The 12,710-nt window shown below is 34.5% G+C and overlaps 1 protein-coding gene across 1 annotated transcript; it reads left to right on the top strand.

Annotated features, from left to right (window-relative positions):
• The first annotated feature begins 4,729 nt into the window (after positions 1–4,729).
• On the top strand, positions 4,730–5,680 carry LOC138386221 (olfactory receptor 5H2-like). Its single transcript, XM_069472505.1, has one exon. It carries the CDS (start codon positions 4,751–4,753, stop codon positions 5,678–5,680), a length of 930 nt encoding a protein of 309 aa, XP_069328606.1. The 5' UTR covers positions 4,730–4,750.
• The last annotated feature ends 7,030 nt before the right edge of the window (positions 5,681–12,710 follow it).

The raw sequence follows: 12,710 nt of genomic DNA, 5'->3' as shown, positions 1-12,710 counted from the left end.
AGTAACAAAAAATAATTTAAAAATGGGCAAGAGATTTGAACAGACAACCAAAGAAGAAGTATGGATGACAAGAACTAGAAAAGGTGCTCAACTTCATTAGTCATCCCACACTGGTCCTTTGCCTTTGCTTTTCTTTGGCTCCTCCCCCTTTGCCTAGTAGGGTTTCAATCAGCTGAAAACTGGGGAGCTAGTATATGTCTGGATTTGAGATGCAATTTGCATGAGAAGGACAACTTTACTTGGAGTTGGCTCCTGAAAGATCTAGATCTCTGGCCACAGTAAAATTATGTTTTAATTATCTCAGACAAGACCATGCTAATCAAGGTCCTCAGAACAATAAATTATATATATATAAACTGAAGTTTGCCTGAACATATCAGAAGTGTCACCTGTGGTGGAAAATAGTCGCATAAAGTGTAATTTCAGTTGTTAAAAAACTGCCTACGTTAATGGATATTTATCATTTCAAAGACTGTAATGACCTGAGGGACAATTTGAACTTCTCACATGTCCAAATCCACAGTGCCCAGTAGAAGAGCTTCACTTTATCTTCCTACAGGAAATCTTCAGGTGCTCTTATGGGAATTTCAGTTTTCTGCTCTGTCCTCTTCTGGCAAAAGCACACAGTTGTACCATTGGTTGACTGTTGTGTTCAAAGTAAATTTATATAAACAACATTTTTCTGAGCTTGGGAAATGAAGCTCACAAAATGAGTTGCTGTACAACAAATTGCTACCTTTGTTACTGGCATTCTTATGCTATTATATTTTTTGTGCATTAGAGAGTCTAACACTATTAAAGGATCTATACAATTTCTTTTAAGATATTGGTAAGAGAGAAATGATTTCTATAATACTCACTGTCTTTTCTATAGAATGTTAAAAATGCTGTTTAATTTATAATAATTTTAGATTGGATTTATAACATGTCAGAAAAGATAGGTGAGAAATGGAAAGCAAATAGTACATTTTCTGTATATTTTATTTTCATGACTTAATCTGGACAAGCAAAATAGTTATAAGACTGATTTTCCCCTTTAAGAATGCTCTTTTTATTTTGTTAAGCTAATTATAATGGATTTATGAGATAAGTTCTAGTAAATTGAAGAGGTAAGTAATTTAAAACTACGTTTAAAGATTTATGTCATAATGATTCTTATATAAATAATCTTTCTGATGATTCAAATATAAAACCCTATGCTGTTGAATTAAATATATATTCTGAATAAAACTTTTAAGGTAAGTCACTCAAATATTAGCTCCTATATCCTTTCACCCACTTGTGACAGTGATTTAATTTAGTGTTATATATAATATAGTACTAATATGCATACCTATGTATATATTAATAGTGGGAAATATGCAGAAAATATCTCTCCAATGATCAGTTTATTATTTCTTAAATTGAAGCATTTATGACTTCATAAGTACCCATACACAAATTGAATTTGAAAATTTTAAGATATTTTAGTCATTTAGGATTACATAAAAGGAAGCATATCAAATAAAGATACATTTAACAGCTGGAATTATTGGCTTTGCTATTTATATAAGCTTTATCAGGTTACAGTCTTTGACTTTATTTTATTCTGCTAAAAAAATTGGTGGACAAAAAATTGTTCCCAACTCGTAAAATCAGTAAGATTCCCCGAGAAAGTCAGTTGTAATCATTGTAAAAACAAAGATAAAACAACTTTTAATTATTTGAGGAAGTTTCAGGCAGTGTTAGTATCTTTATGAGCAACACAGAGTTTGTAAGGTCAAATTTAGTATCAGATCTCTTTTTCATGGCAAAACACCAAGGAAAAAAAATTTAAATTTTTTTTTTTTTTTTTTTTTTTTTTGAGACAGAGTGTCGCTCTGTTGCCCGGGCTAGAGTGAGCCGTGGCGTCAGCCTAGCTCACAGCAACCTCAAACTCCTGGGCTCAAGCAATCCTCCTGTCTCAGCCTCCCGAGTAGCTGGGACTACAGGCATGTGCCACCATGCCCGGCTAATTTTTTCTATATATATATTTAGCTGTCTATATAATTTCTTTCTATTTTTAGTAGAGATGGGGTCTCGATCTTGCTCAGGCTGGTCTCGAACTCCTGAGCTCAAATGATCCGCCCACCTCGGCCTCCCAGAGTGCTAGGATTACAGGCGTGAGCCACCGCGCCCGGCCAAAATTTAAATTTTTAATAACAGAAAAAGAAAAGAATCCCAGGGTTGAGGTCTTTTAATAAATCCTAGGGTTAAGACAATTATTTACCCCCTTCCCCAAGCCTATGAGCTTTCCCCTTTATTTAGCTTTCAGCCTTTCTCTAATGCTTCCTTTCTCTAACTTCTTTGGTTTGTCTTTTCTACTCTAATCCATATATGCGTTTGTTATTCTCTACCTATTTTTCTTCTTCTTCCTTTTTCTCTTTTCACCCATCTAAGTTTTCCTTTCCATCTCTTTGTTCCATTTTTCCTCTCTGTATCTTCCTCTCTCCTCTCTTTGAAAATTTTTGTTAAAAATTCTATAGAAAAAAATTTACATTTGTTCATGGCAACAGACAAATCCCAGGTAGTCTCCTCATTTCTTATGTGCTCCGTCTTATTTCACTTACTGTTCTGTCATTTGTTACCCACTTAATTATTATAATTCTCTGACTTTAATTCTATCAGAAAATGGAAACTGCTCCCAAGAAAGCCTCTAAACATTTCCTGATTTCCACACTCAGTGATCTCTGTTCACTGCTTGTTCTACTAGGGCTTTTATTTTGGCATGTGGCCCTATACTTCACTTTGTCCTTCTTGAATATCTTTCCTCTCCTATGTCCACACACTCAGGTTTTCAGCATCCCTCCTGATTCTCTGATCACTCTGCTTGGTATCCTTTTTTGGCCTCTCCCTAGTCTTTTTTCTGTTTGAGTCAGGGCCCTGGTTGCAATAGGAAATTAGTTTATTGAATGGACATTGTCTGTAACATAGAAGAGTTGCTATGGTTTGAAGAGGCAACTGGAAAAATGGGCAGTAAAAGAAGGAAGCAGGACAGCTGGTCAACAGCAAAAATCATGTCTGAACATTAGCTCAATGAAAGCTGCTTTTACTGCTGCTGACTTTCAGATGCCCTGACAATGTCAGTGTCATTGTTGTCGATGCAGGATGCATTTGTTGGAGTCTTGATATTTCTGCCTTGGTTTTTATTGCCACCAAAATTCTCTTTGACTTTGTAATTGTCTCTCTCTTTCCATGTTCCAAATCTAGTTTGGGTGGATTTGACTGAGCAAAGATAGATTAAGTCCCCTTATTCTAGGTGCAAGGAGGATGAGAAAATATCTTTCTAGAATTTTGGCTTCTAGAGTGGGCGGTAGCCTCTTCTTATAACCAATAATTATGTGGTAGAAAAGGGGATCATGTGTTGGTCATCTAATAAATGACATACACAGTCCCCACCTCCTTATTTGCAGGGCAATCGCTCCAAGACCCACAGTGGACGGCTGAAACATTGAATAGTTCTGAACCTTGTATATTCTGTCCTATGTTTTTCCTATACATATTACCTGTAATAAAGTTTAATTTATAAGTTGGGCAAAGTAAGATATTAACAACCATAACTAACAATAAAATACAATTATAAAAATATAGTGTAAAAAAGTTATGTCAATGTGACCTGTCTGTCTCAAAATATCTCATTGTATGTGATATTTTTGGACTGTAGCTGGTAATGGGCAACTCAAGCCATGGAAAGCAATACTGCAAAAGGGGAAACTACTGTATTGACTTTTTTTACCTCTGTAATATAGCTTCCTCAAGTATCTATGTTGCTCTTCCTTCCTTTGTTTTGTATACTCTGCAATGGATAAGTCACTTATAACTATGCTGTCAACTACTCCCATGACTCCAAAGTCAATATTTTTATTAAGATTTAATAGACTTGCACTAAGTAAATCTTACCTAACTGTTCAGAAGACCCTTCTTCCATATTTTGCCAATGCACCTAAGTTCTCAATTTCAACATTTGATGTACTTCTACCCAGTGGACAAGTGACTTAACTCTCTTTCACTAACCATCCCTTCCACATCTTATATACTTAGTGGCTCTACATTCTGAATTCTTTGAATCTATCTCTGTTCTCCTCATCACTTCCAATGTCATATCACTCTTGGTCTAATCACTTCACATGCATTTGAATCACTAGAGCATTTTCAAAATGAAGATTGCTAGTCCTCATTGTTGTACTACTGTGTCTGTTTCTACAGTATTACCTTGTAATCTGTAGAATTTGTATTTATTACAACAAGCTCCCACAAACAATTTTGATGTGCAATCTATTTTGGGGAACCCCTGGAAAACTGTAGCAGCTTCCTGACTAGTTTTCCTGACTCCAGTTTCCCCTACTTGCAGCCTGTTTTCAACATTAGCAAATATTTGATTTAAAAAATCCCGTTCCTTCAAATATTTTTTGCTTGATGCTGGATCCACATCCTAGAAAAATGGTTTCTTTTCCATGTTTAATCCACACAAATTTAGCACATGCTCAGAATGCCTCTCATTTTCTCTAAATCTGTTAAATCCTGTACATTTTTTGAATGGACAGTAATTGTTTTTTTCCTCCTTTAGTTTCCTTCAGTTTAGTAGTAATAAATACAATTAAAAGGCAATCTGACAAGAGTTTGGTTTCATTTCAACTCCCCTCACACAATTTCAACTTATAATAATTACATATGAATATACATATATTTTACATTTTACTGCATTTTATTTCAGAGGACACCAAGTGAAGACATGGGAAAGGAAAATGCAACATTGCTAACAGAGTTTGTTATCATGGGACTTACACATCAACCAGAATGGAAAATCCCCCTGTTCCTGGCATTCTTGGTGATATATTTCATCACCATTGTGGGGAACCTTGGTCTGATTACTCTCATATGGAATGACCCTCACCTTCACATCCCCATGTACTTATTCCTCGGAAATTTAGCGTTTGTGGATACTTGGATATCTTCCACAGTGACCCCCACCATGCTGGTCAACTTCTTAACTAAGAGTCAGATGATGTCTCTCTCTGAATGCATGGTACAATTTTTTTCCTTTGCAATCAGTGTAACCACAGAATGTTTTCTTTTGGCAGCAATGGCGTATGATCGCTATGTAGCCATATGCAAACCTCTACTCTATCCAATGATTATGACCAATGCACTATGCATCAGGCTATTAGTCTTGTCATTTGTAGGTGGCTTTCTTCATGCTGTAATTCATGTGGGTTTTTTATTCAGATTAACTTTCTGTAATTCCAACATAATACATCACTTTTACTGTGATATTATTCCAATGTATAAAATTTCCTGTACTGATCCTTCTATTAATTATCTAATAGTTTTTGTTTTCTCAGGTTCAATTCAAGTATTCACTATTGCGACTGTTCTTGTCTCTTATACACTTGTTCTCTTTACAATCTTAAAAAAGAAGTCCGTCAAAGGCTTAAGGAAAGCCTTCTCCACCTGTGGGGCTCATCTCTTATCTGTATCTTTATACTATGGCCCTCTTCTCTTCATGTATGTGCGCCCTCGATCGCCACAAGCTGATGATCAAGACATGATGGACTCTCTATTTTACACTGTTATCATTCCTGTTTTAAATCCAATTATCTACAGCCTGAGAAATAAGAAAGTCATAGACTCATTGACAAAAATATTAGAAAAAAAAGTTTAGTTCTTTTACTAACATCTCTTCTCTTTAGTAAAATGGTAACAAAATTGTGTAGGTTAGATATGGGTATGATTTTGTATATGTTGAAAGTTTTTTTGCAATTGCAATTGTCCTAGCTTTTTAATGACTTACAGTGCTAGTCCCTAATAAACTTAAAATATTTATGTCTATGATTCAAAAATGTATATGAAATTTTAATCACATTTTCCTGTCGTACTGGAATATTTAAAGCAGAAAACAAATGAAAACATTTTAGAGTTATATGTTCTTCATGTGACTTTATAAATACATGAAATGCTAAAATTGTATAGCTCCCTTGGAAAGGATTTGAGTAAGATAAATCATACACCAAATAGAGCTGTATAGCCTGGATCAAGGGTGGAGAGCTTTTTCATGTTGGAAGACCACATGAAATTAGCTGTAATCAAATAAGCGTTCCTTCAAGAAACTGCAATTAGATATACTTTAAAAAGTAAATTAATTTGTAAAAATCTAACTACCATGTACTTAATAATTTCAAAAAAAAGAAAGCTATTTGTTAATTTTAAAGTTAACTAACCTTTTAATGACTTTGTTGTGTCTGCTTTTTGTTGGAAAGCATTTGAATATTCGGTTGCAGCATGGAGGTCCACAGTTTCAGTTGATGCTCTACATGGGTAGAGTTATTAGTTTTTATAAAATAGTTAACAGGAAAATAACTTGAAATGGTAACTAGATTCTAAGTAAACTGTTTCTTAGGCCAGTTACCAAAAGATTAAAAAAACTTATGCAGTGCAATTGTTTCTTCTTAGGGGAAGCCCATTTAGACAACTTGGAAGTTAAACCTTCCTGTCATAAGTGTTTATCTCATTTCTATTTACCTAATTGATTTATTTTAGCAGTTTACTTAGAATCTAGTTACCATTTCAAGTTATTTTCCTGTTAACTATTTTATAAAAACCTATGAATATTTCATATATTGCCAATATGATGAATCGTGCCTTCAACAAAATCATTCAAAGTCTAAACAAATTTATATCTAAACACATCTTCATAAACACAATTTGGGAAAAGAGAAGGAAAAGAATTTCACAACAGAGACCAGAAAAGAATCTCAAAATAAATTAATAGTTTTAGTTATTAATTTTAAATTAAAAAGAAAAACTATCAAGAAAACAAATGTAAACATTATAGTAAGACTTACCATTCTGAACAACGTAACACCTTTTCTAAGTTCTATAAATATAGCAGAAGTTTTAGAACACATCCAACTTAAAGACACTAACTAGTGAGATCTTTTTAAAGTATTAATATCCCCAAATAAACTTTATTGACATTGTCAGGTTGACAGTCTGTTCTCAGCTCTTGGTGTGCTCAAGAATGAACAGACACACAGGTAGCAAGGCCAGTATGAAATGAAGTTTATTGACACAGAGCAAGATAGGTTATGGAGCAAAAGCAAAATAGATTTGCCACAGATGATGAACGGGCCCCTTGTCATAACAAAGAGGCCCTGGTTCTGGTCTGGGGTCCTGTTTTATATTGTCTGGATTGGGCCCTCCTCATGGTTCAAACAAAAGAAATATAAGGTGAGTTGACATGCAGCAGCCATCCCAGACCAGGTAATCTTGGGCTCATATAAGATTAAAAAAGAATCAGGTACCCTCACTGCATTCTATGGATTTGTGCTGTCAGTTTCATTTAAATTTCAAAAATATTTCACAAATACTTATTTAGGGCCTTTGGTGTATAAGCCACTGTCTCCACACTTTAAAAGACACAAAGAGTTGTAAGACTTTAAATTGTAATCTAGAAGATCCGTATTATACACGGCCAATTTTGGTATAAGAAGAATAAATAAACTGCATATTTCATGCATCATGGAAGAAGGAACATTTGACATATATTTTTTAATTTTTCTTTATTGATACATGATAATTGTACATATTCATGGAGTACATGTTATATTTTGGTACAAGCATATAACATACAATGATCAAATCAGGATAATTGGGACATGATTCACTTGAAACATTTATCATTGCTTTATGTTGAGAGCATTTGAAAACTTCTAGCTATTCTGAAATATAATAAATTATTATTAACTATAGTTGCCCTATTGCACTATTGAACACTAGAACTTTTCCCTTCTATTTAACAGAACTACCCCTTCACCAACACCTCTTCATTACCCCTTCCCATCACCATTCTATTCACTACCTTGAGATCAATTTTATTTTTAGGTCCCACATATAAGTGTGAAAATGCAATATTTGTCTTTATGTGCCTGGTTTATTTCATTTCACTTAAAATAATGTCCTCCAGATCTATCCATGTTTTTGCAAATGATGAAATTTCCTTCTTTTTCATGGCTAAATAATATTCCATTGTGTACATACACCACATCTTCTTTAACCATTCATCCCTTGATAAACACTTAAGCTGATTCCACATTTTAGCCATTGTCAATAAGGCTTCAATAAACACAGAAGTGCAAATATCTTCTGGTTACATTTTATGTCTTTGCCTCACCCAAGTGAGGTTTAGAGGCATGCCCTTCCCCTCTACAATGCTCACTGTGTCTGTGACCATTGTGAGTTTGCCCCCTCCAACCCCCTAATCTCTGGAGAATATTACTACCATGTGAGCACCATAGTGTTGATCAGTTAGTACCAATTTGACAGCGAGTGTATGCGTAGACTATTCTTCCGATCTTGTGATACCTCACTGCGGATAAGAGACTCAAGCTCTATCCAGGAAAATATAAGAGGTGCTAGATCACTGTCATTTCTTATAATTGAGTAATATTTCATTGTATACATATACCAAATTTTAGTAATCCACTCATGAATTGCCGGGCACTTGGGTTGTTTCCACATCCTTGCAATAGTGAATTGTGCTGCCATAAACATTCAGGTGCAGATGTCTTTATTATAGAATGTGTTTTGCTCTTTTGGGTAGATGACCAACAGTGCTATTGCTGGATCAAATGGTATTTCCACTCCCAGCTCTTTGAGGTATCTCCAGATTCTTTTCCACAGAGGTTGCACCAATCTGCAGCCCCACCAGCAGTGTAAGAGTGTTCCCGTCTCTCCACATCCTCACCAGCACTTGTTGTTTTGGGATTTTTTGATAGAGGCCAATTTGACATTTGACATCTTGAAGAAAGAATGCCATTTCAATTGTAAATGAGAATGTGTTCAGTCAGGGGACATGGGTATTCCTGCAGAGGAATGAGAAAAAGCATGGGTATTCCTGTATGAGAAAAAGCATGTATCTGAGAGACTAAGTGTGTTCAGAAGTCTCTCAATAACTAATTTTGGCTGCAACACAGTTTCCATTAGGACAATTGTAGAGGAGGAGGAGACTCCAGAGTTAAAATCAAGGTTTGATTGGAAAACAACTCAAGGGGCACGGTGAACAAATGCAGGGTGGACAAAGATATACATAGCCATCCCGCATATCTGTGGGTTCTGCATTTGTAGACTCAACCAATTGTAAATTGAAAATATTCCAGAAAAAAAAATTGCATCTGTACTGAACAGATACAGACTTTTTATGGTCATTATTCTATAAACAATACAGTATAACAAATATTTGCATAGTATTTACATTGTATTAGGTATTATAACTAATCTAGGTATGATTTGAAATCTATGAGAGAATGTGCATAGGTTAAATGCAAATACTATGTCATTTTATATCAGGGACTTGAACATCTGTGAGTTTTGGTATCTAAGGGAGGTCCTGAAACCAATCGTCCATGGATACTGAATCAGGATGACATATATATGTACATATGTATATACACAAACATTCATTTATATTTATATATTTCTATGTATCTGTGGATATATATACATATATCATAAAATCTGTACATACACATGAACAAATAACCATTTGCATAGGTATATACAATAATGAGTTGCTTAACTATGGAGATATATTCTGAGAAATGTGTCATTAGATGATCTCACCACTGTGTGAACATCCTAAAGTGTGCTTACACAAACCTATATGGTATATCTTAATACACACAAGCTATATGATATAATCTATTGCTCCTAGGCTACACACCTGTATAGCATATTACTGTCCTGAATATTGCAGCAATTATTAACACAATGGTAAGTATTTATGTATCTAAAAGTGTCTAAACATAGAAAAGGTAGAGTAAAAATATTATATAATAAAAAGGGTAAAAATGGTACACCTATATAAGGTACTTATGATGAATGAAACTTACAGGACTCGAAGTTGCTCTGGGTGAGTCAGTGAATGAGTGGTGAGTGCATGTGAAAGACTAGGACATTCCTGTACGCTACTGTAGACTTTATAAATACTGTACATTTAGACTACACTAAATTTATAAAAACTTTTTCTTTCTTCAATACTAATCTCTGCTTACTCTAACTATTTTAATTTATAAACTTTTAATGTTTTTTAAACTTTTGACTCTTTTGTAATAACTAGCTTAAAATACAAATACGTTATACACCTGAAAAAAAGTATTTCTTTATATTCAATAGAATTTTTTTCTATTTTTAATTTTTTTTTACTTTTTAAATGTTTTTGTTAATAACTAAGACACACACATTAACCTAGGCCTACACAGAGTTAGGATCATAAATATAATTGTCTTTCACTTCCACATTTAAATATCACTGATTTCTTTATCTCACTAGTTTCTTTTTTTTTAATTCTGGGAAGATTGAGATCATTTTTTCCTTGTCTTCAGGGGCAATAACACACATGGAGTTGTCATCTCCTATGATAAAGATGCCTTCTTCTGGAAAACTTCCTGAAGGTCTTGCCTGAGACTGTTTTACAGTTAATGACTTTTATAAGTAGTATACTCTAAAATAAGGATAAAAATTATAGTATAGTAATAACATGGTCATTTATTTTTATTATCAGTTATCATGTGCTCTATATAATTGTTTGTGCTATCCATTTATATGACTGGCAATGCGGTATGTTTGTATACAGCAGCATCAACACAAACACATGAGTAATATGTTGTGCTGCTACATTACAACAGCTCCGAGGTCACTAGGTGATAGGAATATTTCAACTCCATTATAATCTTATGTGACCACCATCTCATATATGGTCCAATGTTGACCAAAACATCATTATGCAGTACATGACTGTATTCAGATCTAGGTACATATATCTTATATATATATAATCTGGTAGCAATGATAATCAGTGAAAAGCTATTGAGGAGGGATATGATTTAATCAGAGTCCTGTTTATGAAGAGTCATCTGGCAGCAGTGCTTGGAAGGTAAGAGTGTGACAGTTAGATGGAGAAGATAAGTGACTTGTGTTTTGCAAAACACATAGATGAGTAGGTTTTAGGGTGAGGAGCTGAGTGGTATTAGCAGAAATTTATGTAATTTCAAGTGTTGACAGAGGAAAGACATGGGTGACTGAAGATGGATCACTCACTATATTGAAAGAGAATCAAGTTTGAGAAAAGCTAACAATCAAGGGCATTTCAACAACGAAACCTTCAAACTCTTGCTCATTTTCATGTCTTTTCCAGCACTCACTATGCACTATGACATCATGTGATCATAAACCCCTCTATACTTTTGTAATATGAACTTAAAGTCCCTCATTGTCAAAGACACATTCCAAAAACCTTTAAATGTCACTGATTTCTTTATCTTACTAGTTTCTTCTTTTTTTTTTTTTTAATTCTGGGAATATTGAGACTATTTTCTTGCTATTCTACAACTTCTCTCCTTTTTCTACACCGCCCCCCAACTTAATTCTTTAATCTAATCTGTTAGCTTCTGGATTAGTGAAGCTTTTCAGATTGCCAAAGAACATGTGAACATAGCTAGAAAGGTCCTTAGAAGGCATCATAGACAAGGAGAGGCGACTGGCCTCTCCTTATTCACAGAAGTACAGTGAACTAAGAGCATCCTCTCAGAGTTTATTCCTATCTCCACTGCTTTAATTTCCTTCTCACTTATTTCTCATTCCAATTTCTATTTATTTCTCTGTAGTATATGTGAATTGAATCTCTATAAGAAGAGAAGAAGAGAAATTAACCATTTCCCAGTAAAGTAGAAAAAAGACGTTTTGTTGGCTAGCTGAATTCGCGAGATTTGCTTGTGTTCAACCAAACACAAACCTGTCCTCTCTATGGAGTAAATGTGACATGAATCTCTAGTCTACAAACCTGTGAAAGGGATGGGGAACCTGCAGCCTTGGGGCCACAGGTGGCCTTCTGGATCTTTGGGTGAGGCCTTTTGACTGAATCTAAATTTTACAGAACAAATCCCTTTTAATAAAGGGATTTAAAGGGATTTGTTCTATAGAAGTTTGAATTTGGTCAAGGGGCTGTACTTGGGGATCTGGAGGGCCACATGTGGCCTTGAAGCCACAGGTTTCCTACCCCTCCAATATTTTTATTTGTTTTCTGGTCTAATTATTCTAGTATGCCGTCAACATTTGACTAAATGTCCTTGTTGCTTTTGAATAACATACAGAAATATTTTAAGGAGCTTATTAGCTACTAATACCTTAAGTCATTAAATAGTTAGGACAATTGTGATTGCAAAAAACTTTCCTGTATCAACACATACCTACATCTAAACTGTATGATTTTATGACCTTTAGTAAAAAGAGAATACATGCTAGTATGGGATCTAAACATTTACCTTTAATGTTTTGGTCAGTGAATCTATGACTTGATTATTTCTCAGACTTTATATAATTGGATTTAACAAGGGAATTATGACAGTGTAAAACAGAGACTCCATCATATTTTGATCACCTGCTTGTGGAGATGCAGGGCGCACATACATGAAGAGAGGAGGGCCACAGTATAAAGACACAGTTAAGAGGTGAGCTCCACAAGCGGAGAAGGCTTTCCCTGCATTGCCTTTAGCAAACTTCTTTCTTAAGATTTTAACGAAAACAAATGTATAAGAGACAAGAATGATCACAATGGTGAACACTTTAATTGAACCTGAGAACACAAAAACCATTAGATAATTAATAGAAGGGTCAGTACAAGAAATCTTTAACAATGG

This window comes from Eulemur rufifrons, chromosome 7 (genome assembly GCF_041146395.1).
Source record: "Eulemur rufifrons isolate Redbay chromosome 7, OSU_ERuf_1, whole genome shotgun sequence".
NCBI classification, from domain to species: domain Eukaryota; kingdom Metazoa; phylum Chordata; class Mammalia; order Primates; family Lemuridae; genus Eulemur; species Eulemur rufifrons.
Note: the sequence above shows the minus strand (reverse complement) of the source record. Positions and strands in the feature narration are given on the sequence as shown.